Source organism: Acipenser ruthenus, chromosome 10 (genome assembly GCF_902713425.1).
Source record: "Acipenser ruthenus chromosome 10, fAciRut3.2 maternal haplotype, whole genome shotgun sequence".
Lineage (NCBI taxonomy): Eukaryota > Metazoa > Chordata > Actinopteri > Acipenseriformes > Acipenseridae > Acipenser > Acipenser ruthenus.
In genome coordinates, this window is record NC_081198.1 from 11,917,636 (window position 1) to 11,940,182 (window position 22,547).

Genomic DNA, 22,547 nt, shown 5'->3' on the forward strand with positions numbered 1-22,547 from the left:
TTTCTTTGCACTCTTTCTGGAGCAGCAATATCCTTTTTGTAACGAGGTGACCAGAACTGAACACAATATTCTAGATGAGGTCTTACTAATGCATTGTAAAGTTTTAACATTACTTCCCTTGATTTAAATTCAACACTTTTCACAATATATCTGAGCATCTTGTTGGCCTTTTTATAGCTTCCCCACATTGTCTAGATGAAGACATTTCTGAGTCAGCATAAACTCCTAGGTCTTTTTCATAGATTCTTTCTTCAATTTTAATATTTCCCATATGATATTTATAATGCACATTTTTATAGCCTGCGTGCAATACCTTACACTTTTCTCTATTAAATGTCATTTGCCATGTGTCTGCCCAGTTCTGAATGCTGTCTAGATCATTTTGAATGACCTCTGCTGCTGCAACATTGTTTGCCATTCCTCCTATTTTTGTGTCATCTGCAGATTTAACAAGTTTGCTTACTATACCAGAATCTAAATCATTAGTTTTTTAATGAACTCCCGGGTTGCCTTTATAAGCTTGTTGAGTTCAGTTTTCACATACCTTTAATAAGTCTAGCTATAGAGGAATGTATCTATTGTTCTCATACATTAAACATCTTTAAACCAATTTTTTATAATACAATCCTGTATAGTCTTTATACTACACAATCTAAGCCAAAGGACCTAATGATGAGTACAGAATGTGCTTGGCTTCTAGTACCTGTGACTAATAACCTTCTATATACCTTCAGTATAATAATAATCTTTATATTGCGGCTTTCATAGTGGACCACCATCACAAAGCACTTTACAAGATACGAGACTAGGATGTGTGAACTATACATCAGCTGCAGCGTCACTTACAACAACATCTCACCTGAAAGACGGAGCACAAGGAGGTTAAATGACTTGCTCAGGGTCACACAATGAGTCAGTGGCTGAGCTGGGATTTGAACCAGGGACCTGCTTGTTACAAGCCTGTTTCTTTAACCAGTGGACCACACAGCCTCCTATATGTTATTCATAAGCATGTCTGAACAGCTATTTGTATTGCTTCTCTACAACACACCATTCGTTTTTACTGCACAGGAATGCTGACAGATTGTATGCGATATTTGAAGAAAACCTTTAAATAAAAAAAGTATCTACACTTGTTTACAAGTCTTTCAGGTAAGTTGTCCTGCTTACATGGGATTTTGAAAACTGAAATAAATTGAACTATTAAATGGGAATCCCATTTATTTGCATAATATTATATATAAAAAAAACAGGTCAAAACAGAACATTGAATTACAAAATAAAAGCAGGTTTATATTGACAATGATACAAGTGAGGAAACTTATTCATTCATCAAGTTTTAAAATATCACCCTGAATTGTTAATTATGCACACAAGATATCACATAAAGTGAGCGTTTTTCTAGTGTGTGTTATAGCATTTATAACCAACAGCAGCATAAAAATACTAACATTTTTTTTATACCACCTCTATCTAAACACTACTAAAAACATGTCAGATTTCTATTGGCAATGTGTTAAAATAAGAACATGCTCACTAGAACTGGTAATTTTGTATACTATATAATTGTGTAACACATTGTACTGTGGGCAGAAGAGGTATTATGTTAATACCACATGCTTTGTACCATCTTAAATGCAATTACAATAAAAATCTTGTATTTACGTAGTTTGAGAAGTTTGAGAAGGAATCAAAATGTTGCGGACTGTGACTCACACCAAACCTTTGAGGAAAATGACTTTAGTGATGGTGATCTCAAAGAGGCCATCAGCTGGAATAACAATTTTCAATATGTTTGTACCTTTTGAGGATTTTAAATGATGTACCTGTGTATGTATCAAATTGTTTTATTTGACACTTATGTTATTTAAAGGATATTTTACTTTTCTTGAGTTGAAATATTATTCAGCTACATATCCTGCCACCACCTCCACCACTCAAATACAGTGCATTATGAAAAAATCGTAAAAAAAGGTTAAATCATGATTTCTACAGCTGTCGGGCAAGATTTACTTCAGAGCAGCAGTCATAATACTCCCTACATAAGAAATAACTACACAATCTGAGACAGTTTACAGTTATTTATAACCAAACGTTCAAGTCATTTTTAGACTCCTTTATTTAGTGTGGATATCTATGTTTTATCCAGTCATTCAGGCACCAAGATAGCTGCAGTGATAACAGACACGATAAATAAATCAACTTGCTGCTGTGCAATAATGCCCTCACTGCGATACAATTTGCGCCACATTGAAAATACATACTAGTTACTAAGGCATACAAGCACAGTAGAGGGTGTTCTAAAAAGGTTTCATTACAATGGAGACTTTGGCTGAGTGCAGCCCTGATTATAAAAGGTAAAGCAAATATTATATCAAGTTCATGTTAAAGCAATGGCTAAATAAGGCCATGAGTCAAGGAAGTTAACAGCTGACTTATAGATCGAATAACTACCTTCAACAAGTTGACCACGGCATTTAAACAAATATCAGACAATGAAAGGGATAAGATTAAAAACAAAACGAAGACAAAAAGTTCACTCAAGTACTCAAAATGACATTTTATGCCTTACAGATATTTAACATGAAATTTAGAGTGGATTTAATCAACCTATGCCTGCTGGGATAAGCCACACAGCTGGATTGTTTTAGCGTATTTTATAGCACTGGGGAATCCCCTGGATTCAATCAACCCCCTAGTATCTGTGGTTATCCTGAAATTGTCCCAAAACATAAGTGTTTAATGCGAGGAAGGTTAATTCCCCTGTACAATGCTAATAAAAACTCCAGCTGCAGCCTATCCCAGTGGGGTATAGATTGATAAAATCCACCATTAAGCCTGAATTAAACCAAAGTCAATGGCACTGCCATAGCTATACTTCATACTGGCTTTGGCACCTCCAAAATTGATTTAATCCAGGACGTTTTGTTTTTTTTGTACGGATTAACGGTTAGCAGCCAAAACTTTTATACCATAGTTTAAGTGAAATCTGCTCAGTTATATAACAAATCTAGTAACAGACTAATTAGACTTTGGCGTACAGAAACATCTGTCCCACTGTCCATGACTTGGCATAGATAATGTAGCTAAATGCAAATATTTAGGTCTGCAGCTGGATACTATACATTCTTTGGTTCTCATTTTGTTTACTTGATCAAAAAGATTAAAAAGATAAACTCTTTGGAAATAAACAGGGTTTTAATTAGGAGAGTTGTGAGAAACTAATCAAGCAGACTTTATTGTTTGTTTAAATTCTGTACAGATAGCATGTCAAACTGCATGAAACAGTTAAGCAATCCTGTAATAATTCCACACATTTTAAGACTGTATTTACTCTGGCTAAATTTTGTTCACAAGTTAAATTTTTTTTTTAGTTTAGAGGTAGACTGAACTTTTTAGTCTAAACATTGGAATGTTTTTAGACCTTGGGTTTTGAGGGATTGTCCTTCAATAACAAATAAAATAATGGGGCTCATCTTGGTTAATGGCTTATTTTTTTCCACAGTGAAATTTATAACCACATGATTGCTGTTAACAACATTAGCTTTATACTGGGGTTGATTACACAAAACCATTAAAAAATCTTGAAAGTAAATTAATTTTAAACATGTTACCAAGGTTGGATTTTGGTGATATAAATTATAGTGGCGCTGTGTGCAATTTACAATTTTATCAAGATATTTCTTCTGAGTAACTTGACATCCAAGTTATCTCATTTTGTATCATTGTCTGTTGCAGTCATCATGTCAAAAGCTTTCAACTTTCAAAAGTCACTACAATGTGATTCCTATATCAGAAAATTATAAAAAGATAGTTGCAAGTTGCAAATCAACTCTTTAGAGTGGTGTCTCAATGAAACAATGAATTAGACTTCACTATCTAGCTATACATTTAAAGACAGGGGACAATCTAATAGAAATCTATATACAGAATTATGAATTAAACAAAGAAAATACTTTTGCCTGGTTTCAAACCCAGCTGTTACTGTAGGCGCTGTGCACCTGCAATACAAAGTACTGCTGAATTGACAACATCTGTGCAATTAACCTCAAAGGGTTTGTCTCACTGTTCACACGACAGGCAAGTGTCAGGGGGTGGGGAGAAATACTTTTTGAACCAGACACAAATAGTGGTATTTCAAAAGAGATCAATGAGGCAGTTGACAACAACTGCTAATAATAATGATATTGCTCATTTAACCCTTTGTTACGATTAAGCTTTCATCTTTATCATGGGTGAAGATCCAGAAAGGGGTGAAACAGGGTGTCCCCACGACACATCGTGACATGAGATGATACTGTTCTACTCTGATTACAGGAGTTGACAAAAGTGTTTTGTCTGCTCCCACACAGTGCCTAACTGTCCCGTCTTACCCCTATGTGCCTCAGATCAGAGGGGGAAGCAGTTCAATTTATCTCCACGGAGATAACTGATGATGAGACAGACATTCTAGTGTTTGACAACTTTGTGGTGAACTACATGTATGAGTTCATGGATTCCTCCTTCCAAGTGCCTTCAATACTTACTGAGCTCAGTTCAAATCCAGCAATGCTTGTAACAAAAAAAAAAGCTTTCAATATCTAGTAATCAGCCATACTGTTCTGTACTTGTACTTAAAATATGTTTTAGTGATGTAAATGATGCGGGCCATTGTCACCCCTGAAAAGCATGTTGATATTCTTCCATGATCTACACTATTATTATTATTATTATTTATTTCTTAGCAGACGCCCTTATCCAGGGCGACTTACAATCGTAAGCAAAAACATTTCAAGCGTTACAATACAAGTAATACAATAAGAGCAAGCACAAGTTTAAGAAAATACTATGGACAGGGTTTCAACACAACTTGTATGTTAAATGGATAGAATCCTATTTTTATGTTTTTAGTGCTTGATACCATCTACTGGCCAAATATTGTAAAAGCAGTGTTATTATGAGTTTATCTTTCTCTTAAATGTATATAGTAACTGAGGTTTTAAAAGATTCACTGCCTTTACTGACGCCCATTGTTCAGTACTACTGAAGCGTCCTAGTGCAAATTAGAAAAAATCAATAAAAGTATCTCCTATGTAGGACTTTAATCTCCTACGTAGGACTTTATTTATTTATTTATTTATTTTTTAAGTCCTACCTAGGAGATATAAAGTCCTACATAGGAGATCCTTCCATACAGTTCAATTCTTTTGGAAAGCGTTTACTTAACCTTTAAATACATCTGAAGGAGCCCACTCTTCCCGTGATGAGTGTGCTTGTCAGAAGAAATGTTTAACTCTTTATCATTCACTTCGGCTAACAGCTTCAATAACACGGGATAGCAGAGCATTTGTTATGTGATTTTTTTATTTGTTTTAAAAGGTGGTGAATGTATTACTCGCGCAAGGTGAGACCAACAGGCATGGTGTCGACAGGCTTCCTATCAAAGCAAATCCTCAATCCTGAACACCCCCAGCCAAACGGTACTGGGAAATTAAACTGAATTAAAAATACTGGTGTATCATTAATTGCTTTTAGCTGGAAGATACAGATTTATTAAGAGATGATTATCATTGTTAAAAGCTGAGTTTAGAGACCTAATGAAAGTCCCCATGCTAATGTAATATATCAGCACAAGTCATCAAGCATCATAAACTACACATAAGTAAACATGTGCAACCTTGCCTATAACCGCTGTAATAACTACAAAAATAAAATAAATGTACTTAAACACTGTTTTGATACCAAAAGGGAGTAGCTCCTACGTTAGGTTTCATAATAAAACACCAACCGGTGTAACGTGAATTTTTCCTAAATTTTCAAAATGTGTTACCGGTGTGGTGTCATTTTGCTTTACGCGTTTAAAACGTTGAACGCCATGTACTGCGCTTGCCCGGGCATGCACAAATGATTTTCGTTCAGAAAACAAGGAAAAGCCCATCTGAACGGAGTACGACGTACTGAGTTGAGAGGGAATGCTGTTTTTATTCTCACTAGGAGACTCCTCGCGGCAACTGTAATTGAATCGATTCTCGACGCTCGAGCACATTTTTTAAATGCGTCTGTCAAGATCAAGAACCTGTGACAGCCGTTAAAAAAACAAAAAAAAAAACAAAACAAAACAAAAAAAAAAAAAACAGTAGGTATAGTAACAACGTGGTAAATGTCGTCGAACTGCACAATGACCGATTCAACTTCTATTGTTGAATCCCCAGAAGGGGCAAATGAGAAACTGACAACCGCAACCATAAACCAGGAGGAAAGAGGGGATGTCGCGACCAGAGCTGAACAGCAGCCCCGACAACCAGCGGCATTCGGCGCTAAGACTATGTCCCCTTCTTCAGCATCAGCTGCGGCCGGTCACCGGGTAGTGTCAGCCTCTCCTCCACCTCTCCGGGAGGCCTCGACACCAAGCAGAGCAGACACCGGGGTCAGGCGACGCCTCCTCACTCCCAACCGTAACAGAGATGAGACAGTTACTGTCGAGGAGGCCCGCGATCTGCCGACAATTTATATCTCACCTTACAAATACACCCAGAAGGAGAAGGTCACCCTGTACTGCGACCAGATATTTGGAATTTGCAAGGCAAGTCATATAAATCTAATTATCTATTTATATTTCAGAAACATATACAAATATGTAGTAATTATACTAAAGAAAAAGAAAAAACAACAGTTAAAAACTTAATACAAAATTATTATCTAGGCCTAGGGCCTCTATAATTCAAACTACGGGCACATTGGCTTTATCCATAGCGCCACAAATTACCAATGTTCACAAGGAAGAGTTTAAAACAGATTAATTCACTGCCATGAATTCTGCCATAGGCTAAATTGTATGGTACTGCATAAAATAGGGTTACCATGTGGCTCCCGATTAACCGGACGCTGTGAGACAGAACGGGATTTCAAACTTGCCCCTAAATTGAAATAAATGAAGGTGTAAATGAACCATCCTTAGCTAAAATTAATAATGGTGGTTAAATACCCGCATGCGCGTCAAATAATTGTATTATACCAAGAATGAATTGCAGCCAGTCGCTATTTTTTTCTGTTTGTTAAAATTCAATCGCCCATATTATTCTGCAAATACAATTTCATCATCATCTCGTTGCTCTATCGATAAATTAGCTATTCGTTCATTAAGATCTGATCAGAAGCAGCTGATCAGTGTGAATTGTTTGCTGCGGCCAAGCAATTCCACCACAGCAGGATTAACCTCAGCAAAGGTGGAGCTCATTTATACGTGAATTACTTTCAATTTAGGGGGAATTTTGAAATTCCGGTCTGTCTCAAAGCGTCCGGTTAATCTGGAGCAATATGGTAACCCTACAAAACAGCCTTTGAAAAAGTAAAGTGTTCTTTTTAGAAAAATATTAGCACTAAATTATAATTATATATATATATATATATATATATATATATATATATATATATATATATATATATATATATATATATATATAGTAGCGATCTCGGTTAACGCAGGCAGGCGCATTACACAAAGCGAGGCAATCCACATACAGGCGAACCCGGAACCTCTTGCACTAAAGCGGATTTGCTCACCAGGCTACAGTCCGACGAGTGCGTGCCAGGGTACTATGTCCACTTCTGACACCAATGTATTTTTTTTATTGCATAAACACAAAAATATGACAAGAATATACAACAAGAGGAATACTTTTATAACATCTCTAAAGAAATTACATCATCTTTATACATTACCAGGGATACTGCATTCTCACTTTTTGAATAAATTGAATAAATCAAAAACAGCAGATTTTTTTTTTTTTGCTTTCCCATTTTTAATGGTATTGATGGTGCTGATATAATCTTCCATTTCTATTTTAAACAGATTAAAATTTGGTTTACGGCCTGACCATTTCACTTTATGAATATGATACCTCCAAAATATGAATAAAATATCAATTATATATATATATATATATATATATATATACCACATTCGGTTCCAAATTTGTTTTTTTGAAATAAAATAATCTATCGTCACCACCAAACTGTACAGTTTCACTTAGTGTTCTCATTATTTTTACTCCTTTGTAGCAATCTCGGTTAACGCAGGCAGGCCCATCACACAGGGCGTGTCAATCCAATGTTTTTAATCCAACCAGCACGCAATAGTTTATTTTAAAATGTACACTACTTAATATTGCATATGGAACACTTAAGTGTCCGAATTCATACTAAAATTTAGGATATGTGAGAGTTCTATATGCAGTGCAAACCAGTGTAGATTTTTATATAAACATTTAGTTGCTGGTTGGATCAAAAACCTGGATAGTTGGAGATCCATGAGGACCAGAGTTGATAACCCCTGGTTTAAGGCACACAGACAGTGGACAGAACAAGAAAAATACTCAAGAATAAACTGTTTTGATGTAAACAAAAAAAGAAGAAAGAAAATTTTTATCAATACAACAGTATGTTTATTTTATATATCACCTTGTCATAGTGGTCATCCATTCAAAACACTTTAAAGTACAAAGTCAAATTATTTGGCATTATTATTATTTATTAGCAGACACCCTTATCCAGGGTGACTTACAATTGGTACAAGATAACAATTTTTTTTTTTTTTTACATACAATTACATTATTTTTACATACAATTACCCATGTATACAGTTGGGTTTTTACTGCAGTAATCTAGGTAAAGTACCTTGCTCAATGGTACATCAGCACTGTCCCCCACCAGGGATTGAACCCACAACCCTCTGGTCAAGAGTCCAGAGCCCTAACCACTACTCCACACTGCTTTTTCTTGTATTGCTAAAATCAATACAAGAAAAATCAAATAATTAAATAAACCATAACCAAAACACTAAATTAAATGAATATAAAAATAAATAAATATATTAAATTGAAGTTAACAACTGGCCTGTAGTTTCCTTGATTACCAAAGCCCCCATGCCTGCACTTTCCTATGAGGCCCCGGATGTATTGCTGTGTGTATACAGCACCTGAGTAAAAAATAATTTAACTCTTTATATACACTGTATCTTTTTTTTTTTTATTATTCATAATGCATCTGATAAGCTTAGGAATGCGTAAGAGGTGAGATAGCATGCTAATGCATTAGTCTCACACTGAATGCGTGAGACTTGACATGTCTGGTACAGGCTGAAGCTGCTGATGAAGCTATGAGCAAATACCTTACAGACCAATTAACAACTAAAAGGTCTTGGACTGGAGTCTGGAGAACCAATCCTGAACTCTTCCTTGTAAACTACGAAGAAGGACTAATACCATATGTGGGAATTCTTGTTGAGGTAAGCATTTGTTTGTTCTTTTTTCATGTAGCATTTATCAAGTTGTGGGTATAAATGAATGACATTATCAGTGATCCACCACCCTGTCTTAGTATATCCACGTTTGAGCAAAGGCTTTTAATCTAGTGAGTTGCTAGCCTCTTCCTTTGTAACATTGGGTATTTTAAAATGGTATATTGAAATGGGCTAGTAAGCTGTTTTTTCTTGCACATTCAGGTATTGTGCAAACCATGTCAGAGCAAGATCCCCCCTCTGCGAGTCATGGTGTCAGTAGTGGAGCCGTTTTCCTCTAATATTGCCAATCTGCCAAGAGAGCTTGTTGAAGAAGTTTTGAATGGAGAGGATCACTGTGTGCCACTGTTGGAAGTCTATCCCATTGAGGAACAAGATATTACAGTGAACAATATTGCTCAAGCTTTGGAGAATGGAAGGTATTTGGTATTTCAATTTTAAGTGTTCATATGTCTTTTAACAACAACAGCCTGCTCATAATATTTTGTTTGATGTTTCCAGGTTTTTCTATGACTTTCTCTGGAGAGACTGGGATGATGAAGAAGAATGTGAAGACTATGCTGGCCTAATTGAGAAACGCATCCAGCTGTAAGATTGATTTAGCAGCTACAAAATGTAAAAAACAGAATATTAGACAGAGTAGGGAATTGGGGAAATTAGCAGTGCAAATGTTTACACATTTTCTTTGGTGTTTACAGGTACTATGACATTCAGGATGGAAGTATACCAGGTCCTATTGGAGAGCGCTTCAAGAAGACACTAGAGAAATACAGGAATAAACGGTTGGAGCTGATTGAATACCAAAATAGCATAAGAGATGATCCTTTACCAGTAGAAGCTGTGGAATGCTGGAAGAAATACTATGAAATCCTGATGCTTTGTGGTTTGTTGAAATTCTGGGAGGATATGCGTCTCAGGTAACTGAAATATTTAGCATTATATTAAGTGTTATGGGAATTCTATGACTCATATTTTACATAAAAGTATAAAAAATAATTTACCATATAATCAGTTAATGAACAAATTATAGAAAATAATAATAACACATTGGTTTCTGATATTGCACATCTCTGTCACGCACTTACTGGTCTGTAAAAAGGCACGTTTACTTCCTGAAGACACTGTCTGCAACAGCACAGCTGGTTTTTTAATGAAGAACCACAGTATTATGTTATGGTTGTTCCAAATAAGTCTGTAATATGTAGAAAAAGGCATACTTTGATAATATTATTGCTCTTTTTTCAATTTTGTTGAATCCCAGAGCTATTGGACCATTCTTTCCAAGAATATTAAAACGCAGAAAAGGGCAAAGGGCTTCTGGAAAAATAGTAACTCACATAGTTGCACAGATGATGACTACTGACATGGTGAGTGATCACTGGGTTTCTTCCTAAAATAATTAGCTTATTAAATAAATAATTGAACAACAGTTTTAGAGACCCCAGTTCACTGTAGTACTCAACTAAGGTCTGTTCAAAATAAATACTTTTTATTAGAAAACCATAACTCTAAATATTTAGTCCCATCAAAAGTTGTGTCTTGGAAACCAAAGAAACAAATCAAAATTTAAAATCTGTTTCATTTTCTTGGATTTTTTTGGTGCTTTTCTAACATAGAATATGTTTTGTGTATTGCTGGTAATTAATATTCAGTTCAGGAATGAGATTAGACTTTTTTTAATCAATAGCTGTTAATTATTTTTTTTAATTAGTAATATATATATATATATATATATATATATATATATATATATATATATAATGTGTTTAAAAACTATTGTTTTTAACCCCCAACTGTATTGAATCATCAGGGAACATCATCATATCTTCATGATTTTAATAAAGGAACAAATTACACAAACATGAACTTTAAATTTTCAGTCCAAATTTATTCTGATTCCTTGCACCATTTTAAAGCGCGCTCCTGTGTCACGAAATACTGTGGCACAAACTGAACACTGCTTACTCATTCATTGTTTCCTTTCTGACATGTTCTGTGTTTTACAGACAGCCACCAAAGTATTATGGTCTGAATATTTTAATATAGCATTGATATATATGAGAGATCACATTTGAATTGCGGTTTTCATTTGCAGATAAATAACTTCTCTGCTGAAACACTGATTCAGCAGCATGACAGCCTGGACGCAGCTCTGGACTCCTGCTACTCTGGAGATACTGTGGTGATTTTCCCAGGGGAATACCAGGGTACTAGCCTTGGTCTTTTGGCAGATGACATCATCATAAAAGGTGTGTGCCAGTTTTTCAGATTTGCTATTTCCCTGTAAATTGAAGGTCAGGATTATTTAATTAATAAATGGTCAGTTTCATTCTACTGTTTCTGAGTAGATTACTAACAGTTTATCTACCTTGGGGGTACTATGAAAGAACAATTAGTCAGCTCTAAAAGCAGAGCTCTTAACACAGATATATCATTGTGGAACATAATTTTTTGTTAAAATGTTTTGATTTGATATGGCACTTTTTAAAAATGTATTTATTTTTTTTACTAGGAGCTGGAAATCGAGATGATCTTATTATTTTCTCTGATCCAGCACATGATAATTTTGTTGCTTCCAAAGCCACAAAAGTTACTTTGATGAACCTAACTTTGGTGCAGAATGGAACCTGCGATGGTATTGTGGTAATAGAGTCTGGACAAATGATTCTTGAGAACTGCGTTTTTAAGTGTGAAGGCACTGGTGTTTGTGTTCTGACAGGGGCTTCCCTGATCATGAAGAACTGTGAGGTTGTTGGTGCACAGGTAACTGAAAAATATTACATTTTATTACGGTAAACAGAGACTCACTTTAATGTACAAAGTAATATATTTGATGTCATCCAAGATTTAATTAGAACATACACCTGCATGTTAAATGTGTCTTAATAATATAATAAAAGTACTACAACCTAATTTACTCGGAACTCCTAATGCACTTCACATTTACACATTAGAATCCTCCACTTCCAAAAACAAAAAACAAATCAAAACTAACATGTTTTTCTTTTATCGCATCAGGGGGCTGGAGTTGAACTGTTTCCTGGAAGTGCTGCAACATTGGAAGGGAATGAAATTCACCACTGCAGCAATGTGAAGACGAAAGACATGAAAACCTTATTAGGAGGAATCAATTTGAAAGTAAGACCAACAAAGGATTCAGAAACAATGTTTCAGCTAATCCTTCTCTATTAGACTTATTTTCCGTTATGACTTAATAGTAAGCAAAATAGAAATAACACCAGTATTTTCATTATAGCCATATGGGAAGAGATGTAAAGCAAAAAATGTTGGCAAGAAATCAGGTTTAACTAAGTATTGAGTTCAGGGAAAAGAAACATAATAAAAGATACATAAAAAAAGATAACCTCCCAGACTGAGAACTGTAGAAAAAAAACTTAGAGGAACAAGTGTGGTTGAAGTTGTATACCAGTATGTGACTTAAAAAAAGGTAAACTAATACATCTGTCAGTAGCCTCCAGTGTCTAATACAGTGGCACTCATGCAGGCATCAGACCCAATTGTAAGGTCCGTGTCTACATTTACAAAATGACAAGAGACTAAGAAGAAAGCAGATGCTGAAAAATTGTATTAAAAGACTGGTAAAGGATGTGTAAAAAGATCAGCACAGACAAATAGGCTGTGACCAGTACAGTTAATTCATTTTTTGTTGTTTCTTTTAGCTACTTTTCAAAAAATGTTATTTAGAAGGGGGGGGAAAAAAAGCTAGATTTTTTGTTATTCACAGGTTCTTCCACCACCACTACTGAAGATGGACAATAATCATATTCATGACAACCAAGGATATGGAATCACTATTCTTCTGCCTGATAAACTATGTTATGTACGTGGGGATGATGTGGAGTGTACTGCCGGTGGGGACAAAAGAGAATGGGATCTCCTGCCAAAGGCAATGCAAAACCTCAGTCTTGAAATGAATACTAATAAATTGGAAGCCAATACAATGGGAGACATTGGGCTGATACCCAATAGCTAAATTACAGTTGGCTAGCTGTTTATCTGATATAAAAAGTTGAGTATGATGTTTGGTATAACACATTGAAACATTTAAAAATACCTGTAAAGATCTGTCTATAAAAAAAGGTTTTGTAGCCAAAAGGCTATATATGAATAACTTTTAAGTGCTTTGCTATTTGATTCAAGATTTTTGATACAGGTTTTGTTGCAGTAAGTTATGTTACATAACTGTTTGGCCACAATTACACACTACGAACAAATAACTCTAAAATGCAGAATACTTTTAAAAGCAATGCTAGAAAGAAAGCTAAAGGAAAGTTCTACAGAGAAATAAAAACAATGTCATTCTTCGGTTATGGTTAACTAGGTTGTTAAATGTCATCTTCGAAGATTCACCTACCACATTTTCACACAGAAATACCGATTGGTATACATTATAGTAAATGTAAAGATGAATATGCATGTGTTTATAAATGTATATTTTGGACACAATACTACTGTCCATTGTTTTTATGATGTTTGTTATCATACCATAGAGACCTTGTACTTGTGTTTACCCATAAGAAAATAAATGCTGAGTCAGTTAAGTTTAAATTTGTTTATTAGTTTTAAGACTTTTACAAACATAAGCATTGTCTTGTCTGGCTCACTACTATTAGTAAGGGTCCGTCCAAAATTATCAAAATGTTTTGAAAGAGTAAAAAGCGTGTGTTGGGAGGGGTTGAGAAGCAGTGTACACTTTGATAAAAAAAAAAAAAGTTTTTTAAAGGACGGAATTTTATATAGCTTGAAATATTCACATGCCTTCCTGCAAAAGAACTGTAGCCACCAGAGATGTCATTTTTGTCACAGTTCATGATATTTAACTTTTGGTTGAGAAAAAGGATCCTCTAATGCAGGGGTGTCCAACCATGGTCCTGGAGGGCACTATGTACACTTGCTATAATTGATGACAATTTTGGACGAGCCCAAACACAAAACTTGATAAAGCAAAGCAGTTTTACAGGAAAGATGCACTTGCACATACTTTGTGCAGGTATTAGAAAACTAACGATAATGTTTACCTTAAAAACAAACACTCAACAAATGTGTTCAAGACAATAAAAAACAAACAAAACCCACCACATACTTTATTACAAATGCACTAATTATCCTATTGCAGTCATTGTGCCAAGTGCAAATTTACATTTTTATGGACTACGTTCTGGGGGGGGGGGGGTTGAATACATACACTCCCAACATGGCCATTGGGCTAAAGAAAACTGCATTTATCTTTTGCATACTGTTTTTTAAAAACCACCTCCATACCCACCCCTATATCCTCCTCCTCCCCCTCTGTAGCCACAATAGTCCGATCCCCTGTAGCCACCACCTCCATACCTCCACCGTGGTAACCACCCCGTCCTCTGTATCCAGCACCGCCAGCAAACCTTGGCATCTTAGGGGGCCGTGGACCATCGGCAAATCTAAGAGGAGAAAGAAATTACTTCCATGTGGTAAACAGAAGCATAGATGGTCATTACAGCACTCGAACAAAACCACCCCGATTTCCAGTTATGCTTTGTTTGGATGTGTAAAACAACGCTTTAAATTAATCTAAATTGGGGAGGCACATAACACTTACCTTGAGTTGTTAACCATTAGATTAAGTCCTGTTGCGGAAGGCTTCGAAATCTGACGGATAATGTTCAGCATGCGCTGATTTATAGGATCCATTTGCCGAATATCTTCAGGGTCTTTGCTGACTTCGACAACAACAGCCTCCATTCCTGTTCGTAATGCAGTTGTACATGCTGCTACATTGTGAGACATCTTTAATTTTATCCTGAAACAAAAGACATTTTTTAAATTAGGCATCTGCTTCATACAAGTGACAGCAATAACTAGTCCCTGCAGGGCAAAAACAACTCTTACCATTCATCAAGTAGAATAATTTCACCATCTGATGTAACTTTCTTTGAAGCAAACAGGAGGAGCTGAAGAGCACTAACCAATGTCATTCCTTTTGCAGAGATGGCCCGAGTTCTGATGTGTATATGAAACGTAGTACAAATATTAAGATCACTATTAGTGGTGAGCACACCATAAAATACAGTGCCACTTCTCTGTATTTTTTTGGTTGAATAAACATTCTATTAAATGTCAGGTTAAACTATATCTAATTATGTTGCATTTATATATAGTTACAATATAATATTGTGCATCTTAAATAGATCACTGAATCCCACTCACCTTTTCACTAAACACAAAGAAAGGTGACGGGTACTTCAGGTCCTGACTACTGAATAGACAGTTGACAGAGGACTTGTGAATTAAAGCATTGCGACCCTCTGTGGTGAGGATTTTCCTTTTTTCTTTGTGGTAACAAACATTGGGATAAGCTCCAAATGCTAGCAGGGAGATCACCACATCCAGATTGTTATCTGGTCCTACACTGTTGAACATCTGTATCATCAAGCACTCTGTTGAATTCACCAAAAACAACACATTACATATACCATCACTGCCATTTTGAAATAGTACTTTAATGCACAATTATATTAATGGCACAGGATCAAACACCCTACGCTGTTCCTCTCTTGGAATCTGGGAGTGTAATATAGCGCTGATTCCCTGTAGAAACAGAATTCAATTTGAACATTTCTAACTTTTTTTTTTTTTTTTTCTCCCACCACACATTACATTATGAATCCAGTCAGGTGTACAGGAAGCAGCTTACCAAAGTGTGGCCCGGCAGGAACACCAGCACTGCTCCAGGAACTTTCAGTGTTTCTATGTACTTCAGCAGGGCCTCAATTAGTTCAAAGGGTGTTTCCTTTTCATTTATCTGAGCCATGGAACGTTTGGTCTCGGGTCCATATTCAGGACCACATATGATATTAAAGTTTGTCTAAAAACAAAAGGAGAAAGCACAGTTTAAAATGTTACCTTGCATTAACTCACATCTTCACTGAAGTACTGGTGTGACCATGCCACACTGGCCAGATCATGATCAACTAAAATGACTTTTTTCTTTTCTTTCTCTATTTTAAACATTTACAAGAGGAAGACTGGACATTTTAAAATTGGACTTTGCTAATCATTTCATTACCAAATACATTTGGTAATTTCTGTCACAGACACATGAACTGAAGTTTTAAATGAAGACAATGGCATAAACTACCTCCTCCTCTCCGCCTTCTTCATCCTTGTCCTTTTTCTTTCTCTCTGATGGTGAGGGAACAAATTGAGTCATCTGGATAGAGTCCTCAAGGAAGTATTCTATGGGGGGGAAAAATATTGAATTTGTTAATAGTATAATAGCAATGCAGTATCAGATCAGCATCAATAAGTAAAGTATTGAACTTAAATCCTTAATTCCTTTAAATACAAGGAAGCCAAATATATACCGTCATGATTTAAAGTAAAACAATTGTATAGAAATACCTTGAACTGGGAATGTGCGTCCAAAAACCTCTATTACAGGGCAGTTGAAGTAGTACTCCCTGAACATGGTGGTGTCAATGGCAGCAGACATGAGAATGATTCTGATCTCTGGGAAAGCTTGTACAACATCCCTCAGCACAACCATAAGGAAATCAGTCTGCAAAAAAATACAAATCATGTTAATTTTCACCATAACCCGCACCCAAATTTATCCTGATCACAATGATCACGTTTAAACCAAATCAAAAGCCTGTAAATGCATAAATCTGAATAAAATTCTAATACATTAATATCTCTCGTGGATTTAATCTAATCACATGACTGATCCCACGAATACCAAATTCCAATTTCCTGAGAAGGACACCTGTGGGTTGTTTAGATCAATAATAGGCCTTTCTTCTCTTCAGCTTACACCAAGAACTAAACTTCAAAACACCTCAACCAGTTTAAAGCACTCGTGGGGATACCAAGTTAAAATCACAGTTACATGTAGTACCTACCCACTGTACAGAAGAGCATACTGGCATGTGGTCTGGGGAGTACAGACTCAAAGCGCACACTATAACCACAGCTCTTTCCAACCTCTTCACTGCTCATAGGCAAAACGTTCAGCAACAGATACAGCACTTATTCGTCGAGGTTCCCAGAGAGACGATTTTTTTTTTATTTTAATTACTACTGAGATCCTCTGGGAGGATAACCATTCAGATTGTGCAAATGCAGACTGCATAAATTAACATTCCTTGCATTGACAAGCTTTTTTTGGAACTGTACTTACCTGGGTTACAACGTTACAATCGGAAGCTTTTCCACTTTTGATAAACTCGTCCAAGACAGCCTGTTGCACCTCTGATGATGACAACTTGGTTGTTGTGGATCGTTTGCATAATCTACTGTTCAAACTTTTTTACAGGTAACTGTTCACGCTCGGATATAATCTGAAAAAAATTTTAAAAAATTAATAAATGGAAAATACAATGCAACTGGGAATACAGTGTCAAAATGTCTAAGTTACATGAGGGGCAACTTAAGGAAATTGTATATGCTTAAGATAAAGTATATTACCTGTTGCAGATTTTTATCCTGCTCCATTTGATTCATTTTGGAGATCTGTGTTGATTTGTTCTGGGGTACACTGAAAAACACAAAAGATTCATAAAAAGATTAAAATGTTAATACTAAAAAAAAAAAAAGTCCACCTCAGACATTCTCTATCAGCATCTAACATTTCCACAACTTTGCTTCAGTACTCATCCCCCTCTGTTAAAGACTCAAACTCAAAAAGACAAGCACACTGGTGCCTCAATATATAAAAAAAAACACATCCATATGCTTTTCAGAAATAGTAGCTTTGTCTTGGTAAACTTGATTAGTAGTAGTAGCCACATATTACATTAAAACGGAGGCTGCAGCTTTAGAGACTTATTCTTATATCATCATTAAATAATATTTTATTATGTCAGTTATTTAAAATTACAACTATAGCTTACTTATAATTCAGTTGTGCATGTGAACCCATGTACTTTGAGTGAACACTATTTAACTCAATTTACAGTCAGTAAATATACCTGCTTAATTTTTCCAAATATGAAATAAGACAAGAAAACCTCAAAAGGAGGTCAACTGACTGTACAAGAATATCCCAACAAAAGACAACCTCTAGATAAACCCTCAAACCTGTTGTGGTCCAGTCCAACTTGACTGTATTTGTAATCTGCTTGATTCTTCTCCTTTTGAAAAAACTGGTTCAGACGGGCCTTGGCATTCTCTAGGGTCCAGTTACCATGGAGACTAGCGTTCAAATCTACCTCTTCAGATTCAAGAGTCTGAGACATGCAAGTGTAAGTAAACAACTTAGTTAATAATAATTCATAATTGTATATTTACAAAACAGTACCATCAGATTAAAGTATTAATACATATCAATCTAGGACATTTTATAAGAAAAAGTGTCACTCACAGCTTGTGCTTCCTGTTCCTCTCTCTTTGAATAATAGTCATTCAAATTGACTCCACGTTCCCACTGTGCCCCACTGAAGTTTGAATAACCCAAACCAGTCACTCCAGGGACTGGCCCAGAACTAGGTCCAGGTTCAACATCTGAATAGATGAAAATTAAGTTAGCCATGTAAAAACATTTACAGTAAAAGTACATGCAATATGTACAATGCAAAACCTTTACAACCTACCAAGAATAATATGCACTAATAGAGTTCCTGCCTATCAAAACCCATTCCCTGGGCATTTTCCACTGCAGATTTTGTTATGACTAAATTGTAGGATCAGATGTTGTGTTGACCAGAACTGCAATAGGTTGTATATTTTAAATGTGGCATTCATGAGATCTTAGCTGTTTCATTATTTTTATGTATTTATTTATTTTGTATTTAGAGTGCCCAAATTAGCAGAAATTCCCCCCACAGTTCAGGAGAACTGAAGGTTCAGTGGGCATCCTCTGATCCCACGACCAAGCCAGTTTTCTGTTTTCCACCCAGGGACTCGAGACCACATGTCAATGAGTTACCGGCCTCTAGAGGACAAAGGCCAGCCTCGCAGTTGTCCACCTGAGCTCACAAGGTGCCTGGCCGGTAGGGTCTGCTGTAGTGCAATGAGGATAAAGAGTCTGGTGGTTTTGCCTCCCTGACCCGTGGGAGAGCCAGAGCCAATACGACACTCCCTCTGGAATCCACAGCAATGACCGGCGACTTCGCACAGCCAGGACGCAAATTACCTGCTTCATTCTTAACTGCCAAGTGAGGTGGAAGCGGTGCGTTTGGAGGAAGGGTGCCAAAGCCACGTCCTCCACCAGGATCAATGGAGACATCCGCACCAGGCATACTCGTCTGCAAAAACAAAGGTCCCAAATAAGACTTCCCATGGTTATATGAAAGTTCCTTAAAGACTGAACTTTGCAATCTTTCCTTTTAAATGCGTTAATGATTGTACTGTTACACACTGTTTTGGCAACTGTAACTTTACTAATGTTTCAACCCTAAAAAATGTGTTATTTCAAAGTTGTTATCCAAAAGTACAATGACCTATTCAAAATAAACAGTAAGTATATAGCAAGGCAGAGAAGCCATACTAACCCCCAAGGCAGGAACTTCACTAGCTTTTACCTCCCCAATACGGACAAGGTAATTGACATAATCTCTGGCAGCGTTGGCTTGAGCATCCTTCTTGTTAGTTGAGTTCCCCATAGCTGTGTAGTTGAACCCTTCTACCCGAACCTGGAAAACAAAAGGAATAGCTAACCTACTTTCATTTTGAATAGAAAATATATTTAAAGCATTTTTTGTGTGTCTATAAATGTTGTATACATTTCTAAAAAACATCTTAAGAACTAAATAAGACAGACATTTTAAATGTTTGTATTTATTTCTCTTCTATATAGCGCATAATGTGGTACATGAATACTAAAGATTTTAAAAAGCAGTTTACATACATACCTCACACGTGAACTTCTGTCTGTTTTTATTTCCTGTGGCTCGAACATCATAGTTGGGAGTAACTTTGCGCTTCCCACACCAAGCATAAAGGAAGTTTTTAATGTCCGCCATTGTGAGACCCCGGTTCTCAGGATGAACAACTTATGATCTGTGTTTACAAAAAAAATTATAAAAAGGTTTGTTAGGGAAGCAATGCAACTTAAGTCGATCATAATGAAATATGCACAAGCATCACCTGGTGCTTGCTTCTTGTTGCACTGCCAGGCGCGTTCACACAGTCCGTGATGGTACCGGCTTACTTAACTGACTGTACCAAAAACAAACAGGACTAGTTTGCTTTTGTTTGTTTAGAGTATGTGTTCAGCAACAGTAAATACAATACAAAACATTAACAGAACGCGGTAAATATTTTACAAAAGATACACTGTAAATAACAACAAATTAGCAAGCGTACAGTGAAAAGCAACATAGTGCAATTGAGTGTGCACTTTGCGGGCCAGCATAAAACAACACACCACATAAACAAATGATAATATGATAATAACGGCTTGCATACACGATAAATATTTTAAATGTAAAATTATGTAAAGCTACAAAAAGGTATAAATGCATAAAAAAAATCCCCTCACCGCAATTTTTACAGACAGACCATCACAACACCGGCAGTATCAAAATGAACGACCACTCCGGAAGCACAAAGGAGAAAGGGGGTGCAATCCGCAGCACAAAGGAATATCCACCAGAAAGTGTCCTTAGGCCATTCGATGATTGTAATGGTTAGGTATTGGGGCTGGGGTTGGGTTAGGGTCAGGTTGGGTTGACTTCGTGGAGTTGCCTAGCTCTGGAAGTGAAAGGTGGGCGTGCTTGGCAAATGCCCTAGAATCATGGGTGCATTCACGGAAATCATTCTGTGCAGAATCTGACCAATTTAGCCAATGATCTTCTAAGAATGACCTCCGTGAACGCACCCATTGGCTAAATTGGTCAGATTCTGCACAGAATCTGAGCAGAATGCTCTCCGTGAACGCACCCCATCTGATGCCCTGAGGACACTTTCTAGCATATGGGTTCCCAAACTTTTTAACCCGAGGCTCACCTGTTCAGCTGCACATGCGGCCCACTATTAGCACTCATTAGGAAAATGTCAAATTAAAAACATTTTCTATGTTTAAACCTATAACATTATAAATAAACCTAATCTAAACTGTCCTTTATTCATTTGAATAAATATTGTGAAAGAGGGACATCACATAGAATATGCATTGAGTGAAAAAAAAGTGAAATACTTTAATTTTAGCAAATAAAATAAATTGCAAAAACTAAACAGACGTTTTTTATCAAACCTTTTGTATAATTGAACATTTTAGAAATGCAGTTATTTTTCTTGGTCATCAAACAAGAAAGAAGTGCATGTCTCTTATTATTCCCATTCATAAATACCTGAACAGGAATCACTTTGAGTAAAACCAGTACAATGTGCACAAAAACATAACTTAAATCCTAATTTCTGCACACTGTAACTAAAACGTCCAACCGTTACCTCTCATGCTGAACTGTCATGCACAAAAAAGACAAATGCGCACAATACAGAGGGAAACGAGAGCCTTGCATAAGTTACTTTTTTCGCCACTACTCTGTGCAACCAAATACAACTTGCAAAATCACATTCAGTTGGCTTGCAAACCCCCCCCCCCCCCCCCCCCATAGCAGCTACGCCACTTAACCAAAAGAAAACTTATGAAAATAAGTCCATCTGCAGCGAAATTTGAATCAGTCAAAAAATGCTTTTTTTTATTATTATTATTTTCCAACAAAACATATTCTAGCGTTATTTTAAGGCGACTGTGAACGAGCCAGTAATTAATAACAGTATATCCAAACATTGTAATAAATCAATTAGCGGTATGTAACAATATGAGTTTGATTAATAACTTGATTTAGTTAATATTGAAACATCTATCAAAGTACTCAATATTTTAAATGTTAATAGCTAATTAGTCACAAAAACGTATTCATCATAGGTATCAATTGAATTTGTAAATGAATGTTATCAAGTACAAGTTAGTCTGAAAACGTTTTTACAAAAGAAGAAAAAAAAAACATTCCAGCACCTCAAAACTGAGCCCACGTAACAAATGCATTAAAATTCCTGTAGCTGCTTTTTTTCTTCTTTATACTTTGCAAAACGTATTCTTTGGTAGCGGATTCGACATATTGTAATTTTATTAATACTGAACACACTGTTTACATCTGCCAGCAGAGCGATCACATGACCTTAACACTGCCCTATTGTCAGCGCTCTCGCTTTACATCCCGTGTACAGGTAGGCAATCTGTTAGCTCTGATTTGTGAATTTCTGCTTTGATTGACAGAGCCAATACTCCCTTGTACACTTTATTTTTCTACAGTTACAGATGCCG

General features: G+C 36.1%; 2 protein-coding genes across 2 annotated transcripts; one reads left to right on the plus strand and one right to left on the minus strand.

Moving 5' to 3' along the window:
• Positions 1-5,870: 5,870 nt before the first annotated feature.
• On the plus strand, positions 5,871-13,797 carry LOC117411156 (testicular spindle-associated protein SHCBP1L-like). The gene is made up of 10 exons (XM_034018378.3): positions 5,871-6,562; positions 9,116-9,265; positions 9,482-9,696; positions 9,779-9,865; positions 9,976-10,194; positions 10,539-10,644; positions 11,373-11,526; positions 11,790-12,040; positions 12,296-12,415; positions 13,023-13,797. The coding sequence occupies exons 1-10, from the start codon at positions 6,140-6,142 to the stop codon at positions 13,269-13,271; spliced, it is 1,974 nt and encodes a 657-aa protein (XP_033874269.1). The 5' UTR covers positions 5,871-6,139; the 3' UTR covers positions 13,272-13,797.
• A 38-nt stretch (positions 13,798-13,835) lies between these two features.
• LOC117411153 (ATP-dependent RNA helicase A protein-like) lies at positions 13,836-20,267 on the minus strand. The gene is made up of 14 exons (XM_034018364.3): positions 20,128-20,267; positions 19,768-19,908; positions 19,410-19,521; positions 18,639-18,778; positions 18,356-18,504; positions 17,694-17,813; positions 17,457-17,568; positions 16,679-16,835; positions 16,416-16,513; positions 15,972-16,142; positions 15,485-15,697; positions 15,167-15,384; positions 14,877-15,077; positions 13,836-14,718 (listed from the first exon to the last, which is right to left on the minus strand). The coding sequence occupies exons 1-14, from the start codon at positions 20,236-20,238 to the stop codon at positions 14,505-14,507; spliced, it is 2,157 nt and encodes a 718-aa protein (XP_033874255.2). The 5' UTR covers positions 20,239-20,267; the 3' UTR covers positions 13,836-14,504.
• Positions 20,268-22,547: the final 2,280 nt, after the last annotated feature.